Source organism: Anarhichas minor, unplaced genomic scaffold (assembly GCF_050575085.1).
Source record: "Anarhichas minor isolate MPS153535 unplaced genomic scaffold, ASM5057508v1 ptg000030l, whole genome shotgun sequence".
In the NCBI taxonomy this organism is placed as follows: Eukaryota; Metazoa; Chordata; class Actinopteri; order Perciformes; family Anarhichadidae; genus Anarhichas; species Anarhichas minor.
This window is the reverse complement of record NW_027466476.1, coordinates 7949612-7969207: the sequence shown is the minus strand read 5'-3', so window position 1 is coordinate 7969207 and position 19596 is coordinate 7949612. Positions and strand designations below refer to the sequence as shown.

Genomic DNA, 19596 nt, shown 5'->3' with positions numbered 1-19596 from the left:
TAATAAGTTTGGTCTTCATATCTTAATTTAGTCTGAAAAGAGACAAAGACGAAAATAGATGAAACAGGAAAAAGCAAGCAAACTATTTTATTCCATTTCAGACGCTGTAAACCAGAAAGGTTGATGTATTTCTAATGAATGTACGGAATCAGTTGTCAGTTATTACTTGATGGCTAATTAGTTAACTAGCATACATTGACTGGGTGCTAATTTCACATTAAAATATACTTTTTGTGACACAGTTATTCAGTCACTTCAACGTTTACTTGAAAGGGTCACATAATCGCATCCTGCGTGTCATCAAAACAATTTTAAATCCGTTTTTAAAATACATAAAACGCATAACTTGTGAAAACCTTTCCTTTATAAACACACCTGAACTCATACGCAGCACACCGGTCTTGAACGCCTCCCTCACTGGACGTGTACGCGACGTGTGACGCATGGCGGAGGTGAGTTAGCTAATGTTTGGTTTGTTTTGTTGTTGTTAACAACGCGCTGTCCTCTCGTTTATATGGATAATCAGTGACGCCAAACTGTCATATTTTTCAGAAGTGGAAAAACCTATGTTGCTGTTTTTTTGTTGTTGTTGAAGCAGTTAAGAGAGAGATGTTGATTGAACTTAACAGGCTACAGGTCGTCTAATTGTCAACACATGTGACATAAGCACCAATCATTTAGGAACAAATGTGAGCGTTTTGTAAGTATTTAGCGTTATTTCATTCAGCAGTTATGAGCTATATGCGTACGGATAGAAGTTTCTCAACTGATCATGACTCTAAATGTGAGCCATTGTGGACATTTCTTTAAAAGCATTAAACGAGTAAACAAAGATGTTTACATTATGCAAAAAGATTGAGCTTCGGGTCAGTTGTTAGTCCCTGTATTTAAAGACTCGTGTCCCAGCTTGTCATTGTTAGTGCAGCTCCACATTGAAAGCAGCCTTATATTCGTAGAATTCTGTTATTTCCGATGCTTACTAATTAATTTTCCATGCTGGTGGTCTAACCAGGGACCTGACGTCACTGGGTCTGTCCGATCTTAAGTAAGGTTTTGTGTGGAGGGTTGGTGAGTTATGACTGTATGCTTTCATAATCTCTGCAGCATTGGGAGAGATTGTGAGAAAGGGGTTGAAACCTTTTTTTAGAGGGTTTTTGAAGACAAAATATTGCCCTAAATTGTTTCGTTTTTATAATAGTATCACAGTTTTCCTTTTATTTCATGCTACTTCTGCAGCCTTATATCATCATTCAAGTGAACCACCGCTAGATTAACTTGAATCATTTTACAGCATGTGCCTCAGGGAGTCATTTAAAAAAAGCAATCCAACACTAAATACTTCTTCACCCCATTGAAGTATCACACCACATGATGTGTTTTCCTATTTTTCTGGGAACGGGTGCGTTTTAAGTGCCAGAACAAGAGCAAATGCACCAGGTTGAAATTTGACTTTATATAAGTAGTAGTGGTACTACTGTTTGTTCTGAAGAGCTTCTAAAATCTTCGTTACGGTTGACAATATTAAAAAAGAGCTATTACATATTGTAGTCTATATTGTTTATAAATCAAGTTGAAGAAATGCAACAAGACATGAAAAGTGATAAAATGAACACAAGACAATTATAGCACAGCTGCTGTAACAGTGCAACATCTGGCTCCATGTTGACCAGAGTTAGCTTGAACATGGCAGCTATAAACTACCAAGAAAAAGAATGACTTCCTAACCAACATCATTTGAGATTCAGTCAGTTGCATCTGATTAATATCGTCAGAGAGCATCTGACCAACAAGCTCGTCATCCTCTCCACGGCTGCCGAAATGATAAATCTGTCCCAATTTGGGATTCAACAAAGGCACCCAGTGTTTGTTCTTCAAATGGAAGTTTTCAACCGAGCTGGGACAACGTCAACATATAGAAACATCTTACAAAAAATACATTGTACATGATGTAACCTCTTTGGATAAGCATTTATGTTTAATCAGTGACTAATGTATAAACAAGGATGCAGTGTAACATCTACATTTTAAGCACAAAATCCATCAGATGACGACCCTTAACACCTCAGATGGAGCTTCTTTATTGCACCATATTAATCGTTTATTTACACTTGGGACTTGTGAAACAGGGAGGGACCTTCCCTGCAGTTAGTTTGAGGAATCGGAGCATTCAACACGTCGTCCATTGATAAGCTTCAGCTCTGACTGAGTTCTGTGTGTGTGTTTGTGTCGGAAGCTGAGGATGAAGATCGCCGTACTGGGAGCCACTGGGCAGACTGGACAGTATCTGGTCAACCAGGCACTGCAACAGGGCCACACTGTCACCGCCATTGTCAGGAACCCGGGAAAACTTGCAGTGCATCATGATAATCTCAAGGTAATATGACACGAACTTTGAGTTAGCCGTCTTGTTATGCTGCTGTTAACTGCATGTTCAAAGTTCAGTCAGTGTGATGTCACATGATAAATGTTTAATTGTGACGGAATGAGGGTTGTGTGAGGTAAAATCTTAAGTACTGCAACTGTTTCTGAACAGAAGCCACAAATGTTCTTGCAGGTTTAACTTCTGGGTGTGATGCTGTGCACACAGCAATGCAGATAACAATGTGGATTTAAATGCAACACTGCAAATATAAACCTGGTGTTAATCTTTTCATTTTTATTTTTATTATTGTCAACAAATCTCTTTGAAAAGACCAAAAGCCATAAATGGAATATATCCAAGTATCACCTGATGAATCTAAATCAGTGTTGTCTATTAAAAACACCTAAATGAGTCACATTGGGAGTTTTGAGTCAATCAGGAGAGACAAGTGAATGATTAACATTTATTATGACAGATGCTGCGTTAATGAGTTACACAGAAATTGTTTGGCGCTTGAACTCGACGAGGAGATTTGTGATCGAGTTGTGATCACCAGACACTGGTGGTGATGGTGGATGGTGAGGTTGATAGAATGATGAATCTGCGAAGATTGGGCGGAGGGTTGCGTAACAGCAGCATGAGCGTACTGAAGGTAGAGAGACAATCATATTTAAGAGAGACAGCAGCAAGATGATAGGCTAACAATGTCCTCGTGTTGTTGTGCTATTGGCTAGAGAGACCAGCTGATCTAGACAGCTGATATCATGATTGATGGCCCCAAACAATAACTGCGAGGAAATAATGAGTGTGCCTGCATGAGGAGTGATGGCAGATGTATGGTAAATAAGCTACGGGCTTAGGCATGCAAGAGTCTTCCCGTCTGAACTTACGCTAGAGCTTCATTTGTTGAAAAGCAAGTTTAAAAAAAAAAAAAAAAAAAAACTATACTGTAGGGAAACTGGGGAATGTTACTCGTGCTCTTTGACACCGCAGCAATGGCTATAAATAATCTTAATGGAAAAACGGACGCTTATCTTGTGAATACAAGAAGCACAACTGGATATAAAATGGGCAAAACGGACAAGCTGAAACCAGCAGGATTGAGTTATTATTGGGAAATAATGTGAATTCACTTTTCAGTTATTATTAAATGTTGCATGTCTCTGGTCAATTAAGATTAAGGTGGAAAAAGCTTGGAGGCTTTGGTTTAGTCATCTGTAGAAACTAATGGGACGGGCAGGAAGTGAAAAGGTTTTGAAAGACAGACTCACCATCTTCATGTTCACAGCTCAATTGTAAATGCTGCAATTTGAAATGCATCATCTGTTAAAATATATAAAATGACTAAGCCCGCAGCCCTGAATGAATAAAACAGGCTTGTTTGTGATCTCGACTCAACAAATACGTAAAATTCTCCTCCTCATTGATTATTCATGTCTCCCCGTCTGCTGCTTTCAGGTGGTGGAAGCTGATATTTTCTCAGCAGACAGTCTGACGGCTCACTTCAGAGGACAGGACATGATCTTGTCCTGCCTCGGCTTCCCGGCCTCCTTCTTCTCGCCGGTGACGGGCTACTCCCTGTCCATGAACAGCGTGGTGAGCGCCATGCGAGAGGCCCAGGTCAACAGGATCATCACCATGACCTCCTGGTACACTGAGCGTAAGTGCAGCACACGTGATGATGCCGTCTGTGGGTTCTCTTGGGATTTGATGATGAAAACAAGTTCACCCGAATGATTATTTTGAACCTTCTGTTTAACCTTCTTAAAATACTTTACCACAACTTTCTGTTGTTGAGTGAGTATGTGGCTTTCAATAAAACCTTTTATAGCTACTTATCTAACTCATTTGTGAATGTGAGGCTTGTCGCTGTATTTCACTGTGGTGGATTGAGGCTTTTATTACATCAACTAATTTGCTTCAAAGAGTTCTTCCTTGTTTTATTGCTCAGAATATGATCAAACATCTAGAAATAGATCCTCACAGAGCTGCTAGCAGTACAATTTTAATATATGTTTTTAATTTTGAGCGTAAAGTGCTACAATTGAAACCTTTTAAATTTATAACTATCTCTCATAGTTATGGAATAAAAGTGTTGAAAAGCATCAATTTATAATTCAGACAAATTAGAGTTCTTATAGATTTGTGTATCGATTCTCATCAGACTGAGAACTTATTTACGTCCACGTTTTTAATGAAATGTGAGAGATTTAAGAGGGAGATTTCACTTTGTTTTTTTTCTTATTTTTGTTGTTAGCCAACTCAGGAGTGCAGTCATCTTATCTCATCCGCTTCCTCCTGCTGCCGATGATCCGAAGTGTTCTCACCAACATGCATGAGATGGAGCAGTTTCTGCACAAGACCGAGGACATTACCTGGACTGTGGTTCGTCCACCTGGTCTTAAGAACCTGGCGGCCTCAGGTAAAAGCAGCCCTTCTGCCTCGGGATCCATTTTGACAGAGTTCAATCACAACGCTGTTCCTTGAGGTTCCAGCGTGTACCGCCTACCTTTCATTAGCTGGAGGACCAGATTTAGAAATGCTGTTGTTGTAATGCCCTCTGACGCCCAGGTTTTTATTTTTTATTTATTTATTTTTTTCATCTTTGTGTCCTCCACAGCTCAAGAGTTTCTGACCCATGAGGGATACTTTGTGCCCAACAGCAGTGGTAACTCTGTGGGAAGAGGAGACGTGGCTCGCTTCATGCTCTCTCTACTCAACAGCAACGCCTGGGTCAAGAAGGGAGTCGCCATCACTACCAAATGAGAAAGAAGAAGCCAATGATGGCATTATTAAGCAGTCAGTTCACCCAAAGTACAAAAAATATATACATTTACTCACAAATATCTGTTGCTCTGTATCAACTCGATGTGTAAATAAGCAACTGTTGCGAAAAAATTAACCAAAACAAAGTCATAAGGTGATAAAATGTCAATGTTGTGCGTGAATTATCAAAAAATCAATTATTACTGGTATAAACGTCGACAGACATTATGTTTCCATTACTCTGGATAATCCCACTAACAGTTTTCACTATTAGAAGAACCAGTTAACTATGCAGACTGAGCACAACTAACCAAAAACTATTTTCATGGTTAGATGCCACTACAGCTAATTCAGTTTAACTAAATGTTTACTCTCTGCCTTCGTAGTCTACTACTGGATATAACTGCCTTATACAGCCTAATCTGTCTGCTTAATGTTTTTATTTTATTTACTCTTGTTCAACATATTCTGGATTTATACATTTGAAAACTTCAATAAGTTTACCATTTAATTATGTGGGTGTTCCTACTATCAGTGGTAAGCACCTATTGCTTCATGAGGGCTCAATGCACCGACACATGTGACTGAAGTACATGATTTCATCCACAAGAGGGCAGCGTTACACCAACAGCACTTCCATAACGTGCTCTTTAATTACAGCTACCATTGCACCATGTATTCACATGAGTACTTTGTATCCAAATATGTACTGTATCAGTACTGTTGAATAAATTTAAAATGATGAAACTGGAAAGGATCATTTGTGCCGCAAGTTCAACATAAGAACAGGTTTCAAGCAACACTTATCACACATGGCAGAACATGTTTGTTGCACTTGTGAGTTAAATGCTTTAAGTATGCAGCACTTTGGGCCACACCTGGCTGGCTTTCATTCAAGTGATCATGGCGTAATCAGGATTGCAACATTCTTAGTAGTGGACAGAGAGTCTTGTCTATTTATTGGTCCTGCATGGTTAAAATCTTAGCTGCTGCATTTTAAATGAAGTGAGGGTGTGAGCGTCTCAAGTCCTTCACAGGTTGAAGTGTTTTCAACTATTTCGCTAGTGGGGCCTTTTTCTAAAAGCAGGATTGGCAAAAAGCATTGTTGGTCATGAAGCAAGAAAAGTTCAATGTTTCTATAATTTATATTTATTTTATATTGACCTAAAGGTATGATTGGTAGAGGACAACACAAAATAGAGAATTGGGTGAGAGGTCATGAGTGTGTTGATGTGCCAGATCTATTAGACCTGATGTCACGCTGTAGGGAATGTGCAGCCATCAGCCCAACCCTGTACAAATAGTTTAAATGGTCAAGATGAGATGAGATGTTCAGATATATTCTCTTTTTATTTTTTAATTAAAAGCACATTTTTGAAACTAGTTCGGTCAGTCACTTTTTTATATTGACAATCACGGGACATCAATCACAAAACATTTGTCAAACTGTACATGGAGAAGCACAAATTACAATGTATGCTTTACAATTTGCACTTGATTGCACGTGATTGGATTCCATTAGATATATTTATTGAAACATCAGCTCCATCCAGTCTTTAGAGGTGATGTCTGCAGTTTTGCTAGATGTGGATAATATCAAAGCATGAGGCAGAAAACTGGCAATTAATGCCTTAAAATCTTTAAATAGATATTTCTGCTTCAAAAATAAAATACATACTGGTATGCTGATGACCAGGACAAGAGAGTTTCATTTTTTAGGTCAGTGGATTCACAGAATGTCCTTCAAAAACTGTAAAAATGATGGCGATATACAGTGTATCTGTATGCCAACAGTAAATGGCAAGATTTGGCTCTGATTTGGATATTATATTTACAAAATGTGCACAGCTGCTGTGAAACCATATGTACATTTAATAGCTTAAATATCGACTCGAAACAGACAACAGAAACATATTAAAACATAGCACAAACATCTATTCCATTAAATACAACATAATTTAAACCTCTTTTGCCCTTTAAACATGCAGGTAAAAAGAGATTTATACATTTCTCAACATGACGTCTGGGCACAATACGAACATGCCCCAGGTATTATCTCATCTCTGTGCAGTACAGTCTACTGTCTTTCTGTGGCCACTGCATACAATTTATTTATTTCCCCCTGGTACATCTTCACAACAATGGGCCTCCTCAGTTTCAAGGTAGGTCCTGCACAGATGGAAAAAAGAAAAAAGCAGTTTAATTCTAATCTAATCTAAATCTAAACTTTAAGTCTCTGTTGCGCGACACTCACACGGTGACATGTTTTCGAGAGAGACAAACTTCACTGGAATGCTGTCTGGCATGCGGCACAGTCACAAGCCTTGTCTGATTGCGACATGACCTTGATTACCAGCTGATTAAACTACATCACAGCAGTTGTGAATACTTCTTTAATTATAGTGTTGTGTGTAGATTTTGCTCAAATTTGAATACCAAAAGAAGGAAGCAAAGCAAAATAACTCACCTAGTTCGCCTCCACTGACAGAGAAGTCTCGCTCCAGTATCACCCACTTCTGGATCTTCTGGGCGTTGGACGTTGCTCTGGCGTTGGAGCGGTCCATGCCTTCCTGTATGGCTTGGTAGAGCGCCGGCTCCTTATTGGCTACGATCTCGGACACCTTGGTGGCTGTGACGTTGTGCTGCTGGCAGAATATCAAAGCCTCGGGGCTCAGCTCGTCTGTGGGCTCGCCGCTGTCATCCACCACACACTGTGGAAATAGAGAAGGGACATTATTGTGTTTGTTTGATTGATTTATTCAGTAGCTGTGACTGCGTGCAGGAATGGAGGCCCGGTTACTTTGAGCGTGAGCAGCATGGAGAGGAACTTCAGCTTGTCTCCGATCAGCATGGCGTTGCTGATGATGGGCACCCCGGCCTTCACTGAATCCTCGATGGGCACAGGAGGGATGTTCTCTCCACCTGCAGTGATGATCAGTTCTGTGCAAAAAAGACAGTTTAGTTTCAAAAGTGTGTCACCTGTTTGACAATGTTCAGAGTCCAACGTTATAACTAAACTAAGCAAAATGTACCAAAATTATGAAAAGTATAACTCTTTGTTCTGCAGAATAATACATATTATATTATGACATTATTTGATAAATGTTAATACTCATGCATCAATTAATGAGCAGCTTTTTACTTTTTACTAGCTGGTGGAGGTCAACATTATATACAGTTACATAGTGCAGTCCTGTGGATCAAGCGGTCAGGCCCCTCCAAAGGGACAACAGCTTACCCTTGATCCTTCCTGTGATGTACAGGAAGTCATTATGGTCGTGTCTTCCCAGATCTCCAGAGCGCAGCCAGCCGTCCTGGTCGAGAGCCTCCTCTGTTTTTTCCGGCATGTCCAGGTAGCCCATAAAGACGTGCCGACCCCACATACATATCTCTCCACTCCCGTCCTCATCTGGGTTCTCCAGCTTCGTCTTGCTGCCTGGCATCACTTTTCCACAGCTGGAGAGACAAAACACAAGTCAGCAACATGCTGATTTAGACCTGAACTGACCAACGGTTGTGCTACAACTGCACCGCTACTTTAAAGTTTAGTACAAAGAAATAAGATATCATAATGTCAGTACACTATGAAAAACATTTTCATGCAAAAATGTCTGACCATGTCTGTCCAAACCCTCAAGAAAAGTTGTAATGATAGTAATCTTGCATAACCAGACTTATCTCCACGGCGCCATGTCAGTGCTAAAGAAATGTCTGGCTCCACAAATTATCTTCTGGTATAGAAGAAAAAAAAAAAAGAAGCTCTGGCTTGTTTGCATTTCTTTAACCTTCTGGCTACGATCACAATCACCAATCACAATCATCTTGAGCGGCGCAAAGCACAGGATGCAATGTTACAGATAGAGGAAGGGGAGGAGGATGCTGTCTGAGATACGCGGCCAATGGCAGACTTATAACCATAGTTGAACTATAAAAATAATAACAACTTTATTGTTGTAGCACTGTTCATGCAAAGATAGAGTCCAAAGTGCTTTACAAAATGAACTGGAACACACACATCCCAGAGGAAGATGTTGCACACTGCAGTGAGGAAACATCACAAACCGGTGCAAAACGTCACATGGAATTCACCAGTTATTAGCGAGGGATCCTCATTTTACCATTATCCCGACTCTGCTGCAGGACAAGCTCTCTCAGTTGCACATTCTCCACCTGTCAGTAGATTAAAGACTTCCTGTCTGACACTAAGCAACGCTTGATACTGGGGAAACATGTCTCAGAGTCCCGGACTGTCAGTGCTAAAGAAATGTCTGGCTCCACAAATTATCTTCTGGTATAGAAGAAAAAAAAAAAAGAAGCTCTGGCTTGTTTGCATTTCTTTAACCTTCTGGCTACGATCACAATCACCAATCACAATCATCTTGAGCGGCGCAAAGCACAGGATGCAATGTTACAGATAGAGGAAGGGGAGGAGGATGCTGTCTGAGATACGCGGCCAATGGCAGACTTATAACCATAGTTGAACTATAAAAATAATAACAACTTTATTGTTGTAGCACTGTTCATGCAAAGATAGAGTCCAAAGTGCTTTACAAAATGAACTGGAACACACACATCCCAGAGGAAGATGTTGCACACTGCAGTGAGGAAACATCACAAACCGGTGCAAAACGTCACATGGAATTCACCAGTTATTAGCGAGGGATCCTCATTTTACCATTATCCCGACTCTGCTGCAGGACAAGCTCTCTCAGTTGCACATTCTCCACCTGTCAGTAGATTAAAGACTTCCTGTCTGACACTAAGCAACGCTTGATACTGGGGAAACATGTCTCAGAGTCCCGGACAATCAGTTTTTGAAGTTCGTGGACGACACCTCATTGGACTCATCTCTGGTGGGCATGTGTCCGCCCTCAGGTGGGGGATTAATCATCCGTTGATCTGGTGTTGTCATGATAACTCAGAGCTAAAAGTTTAAATACAGCGGAGATGGTTGTGAATTTTAAGAGGAGCACAGTGGAGTCCTTCAGCTTTTAACATCAGCTTGCTCATCATCAAAAAAGCACAACAGAGTATGTACTTCATGTGGCGGCTGAAGAAGTTTAATCACCAAAAACAATTTTCGTGCACATCTACACTGCCTCCAGGACCTGTCTGCCTCCAGGTCTAAAACCTCACGTCACGAGAACAGTTTCTTCCCATCTGCGAATGGCCTCAACAACAGGGCCAGGGACCCCTACTGACACAGACTCAGAGGTGAAGAGTGGGCTACAGAGGTCTGGTAAGCTCTCTTCTTTTTAATGCCACACTGATAGATTTTCTTCATCTTCAACACCAGCCGACGCTGCCTCAAGTGACACAGTATTTTCACATCCATATCAGTAACACATAATGTTAATAATGCTTTGCTGCTCACCTTGTGAGGTGGTAAGAGGTGTCAGTGGAGATGGTGTGTGGGCCGGAGCTTTCACTCATACCGTATAGCTCCAATAAAGGGATGTTCAGGCTCATGAAGTACTCCATAGTGTCTTTGGTGATGGGGGCAGCGCCCGTGAAGCATAACTTGCAGCGGTCTAGGCCCAGCGAATCACGGACCTTCTTAAAGACCAGATTATTAGCCAACATGAAGCCCCAGGGCACCTGGTTCTCCCTGTAACCAAAAAGATAAAGTCAAATTTACACCCATTGTTTGTTTGAAGTTAAGATTTGTTAGGAATTAAGAACTGTGCTCCAAAAGAAACATTACCAACATGGCAATCTTTCTGCCCCAGAAAGAAATAACTTTCAAAATGTTAAACACCTCATACAGAAGCATGCAGAGCTAATGTCCTTCCCATCAGCCTCAGCAGTTCTTTGTGTTTAGTGCTAATTAGCAAGTGTTGGCACGCTAACATGAATTCTAAAGGAATCTTTGCTGCTGTCTCACCCGTTCATGACACTGTAGTTGTACTGCAGGCCTATAGACTTGGCCCAGCCCGCCACTGTCCTCTTCATTGGGGATGCCTTGGCCCCAACAGCTTTCATTTTCTCCTGCATCTTCTCCCAAACACGAGGAACTCCAAGGAAACAAGTTGGACGAACTTCTTTAAGTGTATTCACTAAGGAGCCCTGGAAAAATGATTGGGGATTAGAGTAAAAATAGTAAACCACCATTAATAATTCTATGTTTATACAACAGTAGGCATCCTTACCTTGAGGGCGTCTGGCTCTGCAAAGTAGGTGGTCCCGGCAAAAGAAAGACACAACCACATGTCAACTAGCTGGGCGGCCACGTGGCTGAGCGGCAGGTAACTGACCACCACCTCCTCAGCGTGCTTTAAGTTGAGCATGGAAGATGCCGTGTGGATCGTCCATGTCAGCTGCATATTAGAGAGGAGTCAGAATCAGAGTAATTTACTCAAATATTTTTCTACAATTTTCATAAAACAAGTCAGCAAACACATTGTTCACACAGACTGTTATCAGCATCTTATAAAACTCTCTGGCTGAGCCAAGAGTAGTAGGGTTTAGTTGTTTGAGTTTGAGGTTTTGTCTTCACATCCACCAGCCAGTGTTTATGAGATGGTGGTGCAGTCTTTTTCCATTTAAGGGGAATTAGTCGTCAAGCAAGCAGTGTAGAGGAGGCCACAACTTCAGCTTGGTCAACTTTAAGTCTTCAGGGCTGCCCCAAATATGGTAGTGAAAAGGTTGGGATCAATAACTAAATTGATGTATATTCAATTTGAAAAAACACTTTCCAAAAAACCTTTTGAGCGAGGCAGGAGTTTTGTATTCAATGTCTGATCTGGTTGCTACCTGTCTGATAGTACTTGATGTGCATAAAGTACATGTTGTAGCTGTTTTTGGAGTTCCCCAGGGCTCTATGTCGGGTCCTCTTCTTGTTTTCATTTACATAAACAAACAATTACAATAAACAATAAAAACAATTGAGCCCTAAGAAGGAATGATATATAAATAGTTAAAATATAATAAAAGCTAAGAAAAGGAAAGTACTTTGTCCAGATAACTTACATTGTCATGGCTCAACATAACTCCTTTAGGGTTGCCAGTGGTTCCAGAGGTAAAGATGAGAGTACAGCACTCGTTGGGCCGAAGACTGTCAATTACAGCATTTAGCTGCTCGTCGGGCACATCCTCTCCCAGCTTCATGAACTCTGCCCACTACACAAATACAGAGATAATGTTAAATAAAGTGAGTCTAAATCCAGACTGAACTGAACATTTGAGGTCAGTCACATGTAGTTGATTTCAATTCTTAAACCACAAGTAAGATAATATGATTGCATTACAAAGGTCAGTGGTGAAACCATGTGACTTATCTGCTACATCAATATGTTTGCTGAGCAAACGTACTGTATACAGGAATGGTGCTTTCTGCTGCAGCTCGCCTTTATACTGGACAATGGCTTTCAGATGAGGTAGATGATCTTTAACCTGTTGGAGAAATACAAATTAAACAATATGAGGACAGATGTTTTTCTGACTTTACCAATAGGTATTACAGCACTCTAATAAAGCTCCTGACCTGCAGGATTTTGTCGAGCTGTTTCTGGTTCTCCACTACCATGATATTGGCCTCACTGCTGGCAGCCACATACTGACAAGCTTCGGGCGAGTTGGTGGTGTAAATTCCAGTTGCCAGACCCCTATGGAACAAATCAGATATAAGAGAGTAAAATCCTCTGTTGAATGCACACATTTCCTTGCATAATGTACTGTGGATTTTGCTCTTTGGACTACAGTTTGTCTCACAAATAATTGCACGTCTTTCAGAGAGACTGATCAGAAATAACAGAAGTTAATGTTTGATTTATCTGTTAATTATTCATGCAAATAAGTTAAAAACATAAGACATATGACACAAGATATGCCACATAATTTGAACTAAACAAAAATGATACATTGCTTACACAATTATGAATAGGATCGTATCCTCGAAACAACCTAACTGGCATTTTAAATTAACCCAAGAGCTAGGTACATAAAATACACAACTTCAATATTACTCATTTATCTGAGGAGAACGGCTGGATAGAAGTTTCACACCCACATTATAAGACTTTTAACTGGTACGGCCTTAACGGCTGAGGGTGGGGATACAGAGATGGACTTTGAGATGAGCATGGACAGAGATGAATGTGTAGTGTCGGGTGGAATTTTATCTTCCTCCTTTATTGTGATCTTACCCTGCAAAGATGCAGCCGACATCTGAGATGAACCATTCGGGGGAGTTAAATCCCAGAATACCCACACCATGGTAACGCTCCAGCCCCAACTATAAAGCAGACAAGTTGTTGTTGTTTTTCTTTTTTTTCAAAAGAGCATGTATCTTTAATGACACAGCAGCACAGTGCCTCCATTACTCTTGACCTACATCTCGTTTCAAAAGCCACTCCACCTCATGGGACACAAACATGTCCATGAAACAGGAGATGGAACACAAGCTGTGAATTTCACACACGCAGGTGTTGACTTTCAGCAGCCCGATCTCACGCCACAGATAATTCAGTGAGAGAGGGAGGAAATTCTGAGCTACTTTTTACAAAACAGGAATTTACTTTCTTGTGTAGCCTGTAAATCCTGTACCGTAATTAATGCGCATGTCAAAAACTTCTGCTATAGTTTAGATTACAGATGTAGGATATCAAAAACAGTGCAGGCAGAACATAAGATACACTGTAATGGAATGTTTTTATTTTCTCTAATTCAGCACACTTAAATGAAACGTATGACTTTAAAGTACTAGTCCCAACGTTTTTAAGAGAATAAATATCCTTAACATACAAACACGACAAACAAGACATTTTTACTGGCCCACAGGTTATGTATTTACTAAAGACCAGGCTAAAACCAAAAAGCTCCTGGAGCAAGCAAGAAGTGAAGATGGCTGCAGTAAAGGTCTGGGAGAGCAATACAATTTCCCTGTGGCAACTTGTCCACTTTGTTCCTTTTAAAGTTTGTAATATATGTTATATGTACTTACACATATATTAATGTGTTATATACAATACATTAAAGTGCCTTGCCTATAGTTTCTGCTACTAAAAATTGGACTACAGTTTGTGTAAAACAAAAAAAATCTACAATTACTACTATTGACCCAAAACAAATATAAACACCCTTAAATTAAAGCTCATTCAAAATCCAATGTGCTGTAGCAGAGACCAAAAGAATAAGCCATTGCACAAGTTCATTTGCAAACAAACCTTGAGGAAACTTTTAGCTGCTGCCCGGCACTGCTCATAGTATTGCCTCCATGTCAGGGTCACCCACTGGCCCTCTTTTTTGGAAACCAAGGCTGGATGATCCCCGTACGCTTCCGCCGTCTCCAGAAACAGCTGATGGACAGTGATGGGAGTCTCTGAGGCCGGGCCCGAGCCCTCCATCCTCAGCCTGACTGCCTTGTGTCTGCTGGTGCTCCATAGCTGGTCCGCTGGGGCCAGAGGTGCTGGTCTGTTCGCCCTCAACAAAGGAACTGCCTTGGGCTCTTCTGTATTGGGACAACAGGGACAGCCGTATTTACTCGCCATTAATAACAAGTCAAATTCAGAAGACACCCTCACCAAACCGAGACAGCAAGCTCAAGAAGAAGAGTCGGGTTTATGAGAGGACTACAGACATCTCTGGACTAACCCTGTAGATTTCTTACACATGAACTGTCAGAGCAACACGATTTACAGGTTGTGCTGTGAATGTGGGAGGGCTATAATGATACCTGAGACAAAACATAAATGTCAGTGCCTACCTACCGATCAGGTTTGGTTAGAGGAAGTTTGGTGAGAGCATCAAACAACACAAACACAATAATGTTGTATTTGTTCGTGTTACTAAAATTCCTTCCCGTTATTTAATTATTTTTCTTATTTCTCTCACCACAACTCTACAGTAGGATGGTATACATTATTTTATTCCTTCCTTTTGCTAAATCTTTGTTTGCTCTTCTGCAAAAATCTGTTTTTCATCTTGCAGTTAATTTCCTCCAAAACTCCTAAAACATGCAACACGTCAGCCCCCGATTATTTAGCATCTATTGTTACAGCTCTTTGACTCTGAGGTGCATCTTCCTCTCCACCTTGTTGCTGTAAGTACTTCACTAAAGTCTAATTTCCAAACTTTGGTTTCAAAGAACTTCCCAGAACTACAACTGATTTTAGAAAAGGTCACAAAATTGAACGATCTTGATGCATCATTTGATACAGTGAAACATGTGATTTTTACTCAATGGTCTCTTTACTGCATCAAAAACACCCACAAGGCTTTTCAGACGCACCATTAGACTGGTTCAGATCACTCTATGTCTTAACATGTTATCCATCTTATCTTATTTTTCCCTTTTTCATGTTGTATTACCAAAAGCACATGTTGCTATTTCACTTTGAATTTTAGCATTCCAAACTGCAGGAACTATTTCAAAACCTCTCGGATTTCAAAAGTTGTAAAAAACAAAGAACACATAGTGATAACAAGTACATAATGATAATTAAGCTGAGAACGAGGGTCATTCTCTGATTCCAGCGTAAGGATAGAAAGGTTATGCTGTGTTTTATTGGATGTCATTTGAAGAGATCTCTAAAAGATCTTTTTGCTTCATTTATTTGACAATCCTGCTGATTTCACAGGTTGCATTTGTTTCAAGATGTTTGTGTTTAACTTAAGAGTGATGGCGCCTTCTCAGTTTTTCATATTTCAATCATTTTTAGAGGTTTTCTCAATAAAAGACAATATAATTTGTGGAGCAGAAACCCCACTAAATTATTGTTTTTATGTATCTATTGTTATCATTTATTGTCTTGTTAATTTGTCTCTCAGCCCTGGGAGCCGTTGAGAACAACTGTGCTCTACAATTACTAGTTCGACAAATCTTTCCCTCTCGAGGCAGTTTTTCATATCAGATTAGTTTCTTTCTCCTAACGTTGCACTCTGACTCGTACCTAGTGAAAGTTCTTCAGTGGCTTCCTCCAGCTCAGATGTTGCACAGAGCTCAGCTGTGGTGGCTTCTCCATTGAGGATGAGGGTGGGGTGAGTCTTTACGTTTGTGGAGTCTGACGGTGCCTTTTGGGTAGAGATGCTGTGGACAAACATAATTGTTAGTTACATAGTACAAATGGATCAAATCTACCTGATAGTAAAGATGTGTTTTTTCACTTTGGGACACACATCATTTTGCATACCTCTCAGCTTTACCATCCATGACTGCAACACCACTGCTCTTAACCGAACCCTCTTGGACACTCATCTCGTATTTGCTGGAATAAAAGAGAAAACTATATTAAATGGTCGTTAAGTACAATCAGCATTGAAACATTTCAGATATCATCCGAGTAGATAAGGATTCCAGTTGTGAAACAGCACCACTCTGGTCATTTATATAAGACTGACAAAGTCATTGCAACAGGTCAGAGCCAATGACCGTCATCGCTAAATGTTGAAACTTTGAATATTGTGCCAGAAAGCATTGCAGGACATCTGCATGCTTTCATACTCTTTCACTCCATTTTAGTCATCGCTAGTTAATTCAAGTTAACAAAGTAACGAACCAACGTTTCACGTATTTGATGAAATTAAAATATTGTCAAAAAACAAGCTTGTCTTTAGGACTTAGGAATTCAGTTCTCTTTTGAATGCACTGCAGAGAGTGAAATAATGCCACCTAGTGTGTAAACGACTCAACTACTGTGTTTCATGGTCCCAAGATGTAGCTTCAAATAACCAAACTGCCGAAAATCAATTCAACACATCTCTACGGATACAAATTAGCAGTGGTGGAGGAAGTATTCATAAGAGTAGTATTGCTCTGTACAAATACTCTGTTACGGGTAAAAGGCCTATTCAAAATTTCACTAAAGTAAAAGTACAAACAATTAAGAAGTATTAAAGTAAAAGTATGTGTAGCCTAAATAAATCAATTATTTTAACACATCTGTAGAGATACAATGAAAGATCAGCAAGTACTCATAACTTCTACTTAAGTAAAAGTGGTAGAGTAGTACTGCTAGTATATATATATATATATATATATATATAAAGATATACAGTATATACTATAGGAATACTATTACTGATGCTTTAACATGTAACTGTGTTTGTGAAATCTTAATCTGTAAAATAACTAAAAACTCCAGTTGTCAGATAAATGTAGTAAAAAGTAAAAAGCACTATATTTCCCTCTGACATGTATGGGACTATAGAGCTATAAAGTAGCATACAATTTAAATACTCAAGTAAAAGTACCTTATAATAAAACCGTCTTAGATTAAGATCTGTCAACCCAGCAGACTCAGTCTGACCTCTAGTTTAGAACTTTGGTCAAAATTTCTCTGGACTAAAGTTCATACGACTTACAAAACTACAGTGTGGCAATACGAAGTGGCAACGGCAAAGTCTTGTATTATGCAAATATTGATGGATTTCAGTGTCACTAATGACTTGGATTTGCACATTACCCAGAAAGCAGACGTTACCTTTGAAGAAAACTTTGTGTTCAATCTTCTAGTAAAAAGTGAGTAGTAGAAAGTCCTGTAAGAGTCCTATGTGAGATAACTGAAAGCCCAGAGTAGTTCCAGATGTTAAGTCTGATTGTGTAAGAGTCACTCAACTCATTGTGGAGGGGGGTTTAAAGAAAGACTTTGTCTCTGTTGATCAAGCGGCCTGCTCACATTTAGTATTTCCATCTCTTAGTCATGTGTTTGTCTCGAACACATTGACCATGCAGCCCAAAGACGAATGAATTAATTTGCTTCTGTCTACACATCAAAGATATCAGTGTCTAGTGATATCAGTGTGCATAGCAGTATATTTTTCTCAGCCTTAAAATCGTAAATTAAATTGTGAAATTAATTTATTATTTTCAGCTAAACCACAAAAGGAGCTGTAACATGTCAGTAATCAAAGACATTCAAAGTGCATCATCCTCATACAAGACATGCAGTCCCCATAGCAACGTATGACAACAAAATTCCCCAAACACAAGTCTTTTTCACACACTGTAACGTGAAAAAAGATCTTAAAATTGAAACTTGTCCTACCTTCTTCTGGAACAGGACTGATTGACAAGTCATCAGGTGCAGGACAGACCCCGATCAACCTTTGTCCGGCGCAGGTGTTTGACTGTTGCTCCCTGGAGAGAGCATCAGCCTAAAGAGGACTTCCTGAAATGCATGCCAGCTTCCCTTGCACTCACGCCTCATGTCCAGAGCTTGAAAGACTTTCGCAATCCTCTAAACAACTGCCGAGTCGACCAGTTAAAGATCCACCAACAAGCTTGACAAAAGGTTACTGCTCCTCGAGGTGAGGCAGACACACAAACATCCTGCGACTGGTAGAAACCTGCTTTGTTTATATTAATGATACTAGCAGACAACTAGTGGGTAGTGTGTGTGTGTGTGTGTGCATTTGTGTGGTCACTCATGAAGACACATCATTATCAGATATGCATGACCAGACCTACCAAGGGTAATGATATACTGTAACTAGGTAGGTTCTCTCAGGTTCATGAGGAGAGATGAGACTTTGAACCATAAAAACAGTTTTTCAACAGTTCAACAAAACTTGTGTAACTCTAACTTTTTCTACCTGATTGACACCTCAAGAAAGAAGTGTCAATATATTGGCAATACACGTTAAAATGCACAAAAATATTAGGGATATAATACACCTTTTGCAGTGTCTACATTTTCTTAAGAACTCTTAATTCTTCCACTTCTCTATTTACTTCTTGGTAAAAAAAAAAGTGCACAAGAGAAATCAGTAAGAATCCATGATTTCTACTTAAAATGTCCATAGATCAATACTTGTTACGTGTCATTACTACAGCCCTCGTTTCCTCTTTTGTCTGGTTAAAAAGTAAATATTGAGGAGAGTTCAACCACCCCCCCACCCACCCTGCTCACGGGCACCGATGTCACTAAATCATACCACCCAGTCACACCACATCTGTCTAGACTCCGACCCTCACTTCTAATATCTGGGCACATGCCATCTGTGGAGGTTAGTAAGGGAATTTGACTTTAATGAAATGTGCTACATGAATAAAATTGTCTTGCTACACTTTAATATAATATTGTTGACTGTGGTCATGCATATTGCTGACTGTTAATAACTAATACAGCCCAGTACACATATAGAGTTTGTGTGATTTATGTTCTAACAATGTATGTAATACTGTAATTTGTATGCCCTCCAATAGAATCAACTCCTCTCAGAAAACATTAGCAGCAATTTTATTTTTTATTTTCAAATTCCTGACTGTATGATTTTAGATGGTTTCAAACGAGATGCTACTGTTCCTCTGCTTAGTGTAAATCTTCCCTATGGGCTGCATACGTGACAACAACTAATCCAGGAAGTAAACTGGGAGCTTGTTCGAATATTTAAGATGAATGCAAATTACTTGAACTTAAAAAAGGTACTGCAGGTATAGGTACACATCACTAAATGGTCTAAAGTACTTTTACAACCTGTCACACCTGTTTGTTTACTTCTGGTCTGGGGCTATATTCTAAATAGGTTGG

The 19596-nt window shown here is 39.8% G+C and overlaps 2 protein-coding genes across 6 annotated transcripts; one reads left to right on the top strand and one right to left on the bottom strand.

Moving 5' to 3' along the window:
- Positions 1 to 395: 395 nt before the first annotated feature.
- Positions 396 to 6512, top strand: LOC142964248 (flavin reductase (NADPH)-like). 3 transcript variants are annotated; one of them, XM_076104482.1, is made up of 5 exons: positions 396 to 452; positions 2234 to 2374; positions 3821 to 4022; positions 4620 to 4784; positions 4983 to 6512. In XM_076104482.1, the coding sequence occupies exons 1-5, from the start codon at positions 444 to 446 to the stop codon at positions 5126 to 5128; spliced, it is 663 nt and encodes a 220-aa protein (XP_075960597.1). In that variant the 5' UTR covers positions 396 to 443; the 3' UTR covers positions 5129 to 6512. The 3 variants fall into 3 exon arrangements, with proteins under 3 accessions (XP_075960597.1, XP_075960599.1, XP_075960598.1); XM_076104484.1 differs by lacking the exon at positions 396 to 452 and adding an exon at positions 459 to 689; XM_076104483.1 differs by lacking the exon at positions 396 to 452 and adding an exon at positions 459 to 700.
- LOC142964247 (long-chain-fatty-acid--CoA ligase ACSBG2-like) lies at positions 6255 to 16322 on the bottom strand. Of its 3 annotated transcripts, none has more exons than XM_076104479.1 (14): positions 16258 to 16322; positions 16012 to 16154; positions 14293 to 14573; positions 13273 to 13361; positions 12612 to 12732; positions 12440 to 12520; positions 12098 to 12247; positions 11278 to 11445; positions 11013 to 11194; positions 10503 to 10736; positions 8367 to 8584; positions 7929 to 8068; positions 7596 to 7839; positions 6255 to 7297 (listed from the first exon to the last, which is right to left on the bottom strand). In XM_076104479.1, the coding sequence occupies exons 1-14, from the start codon at positions 16320 to 16322 to the stop codon at positions 7206 to 7208; spliced, it is 2208 nt and encodes a 735-aa protein (XP_075960594.1). In that variant the 3' UTR covers positions 6255 to 7205. The 3 variants fall into 3 exon arrangements, with proteins under 3 accessions (XP_075960594.1, XP_075960595.1, XP_075960596.1); XM_076104480.1 differs by having other exon boundaries at positions 14293 to 14534; XM_076104481.1 differs by having other exon boundaries at positions 14293 to 14576; positions 16018 to 16154; positions 16258 to 16277.
- Between the last annotated feature and the right edge of the window lie 3274 nt (positions 16323 to 19596).

Coding starts and splice junctions, on each gene's coding strand:
- LOC142964248 (XM_076104482.1), top strand. Junction 2,375..3,820: donor TGCATCATGATAATCTCAAG/GTAATATGACAC, acceptor TGCTGCTTTCAG/GTGGTGGAAGCTGATATTTT. Junction 4,023..4,619: donor GACCTCCTGGTACACTGAGC/GTAAGTGCAGCA, acceptor TTTTGTTGTTAG/CCAACTCAGGAGTGCAGTCA.
- LOC142964247 (XM_076104479.1), bottom strand. CDS start 16,322: ATGAGTGTCCAAGAGGGTTCGGTTAAGAGCAGTGGTGTTGCAGTCATG. Junction 14,574..16,011: donor AGAACTTTCACTAGGTACGA/GTCAGAGTGCAA, acceptor CCAATACAGAAG/AGCCCAAGGCAGTTCCTTTG. Junction 11,195..11,277: donor CAGAGCCAGACGCCCTCAAG/GTAAGGATGCCT, acceptor TCATTTTTCCAG/GGCTCCTTAGTGAATACACT.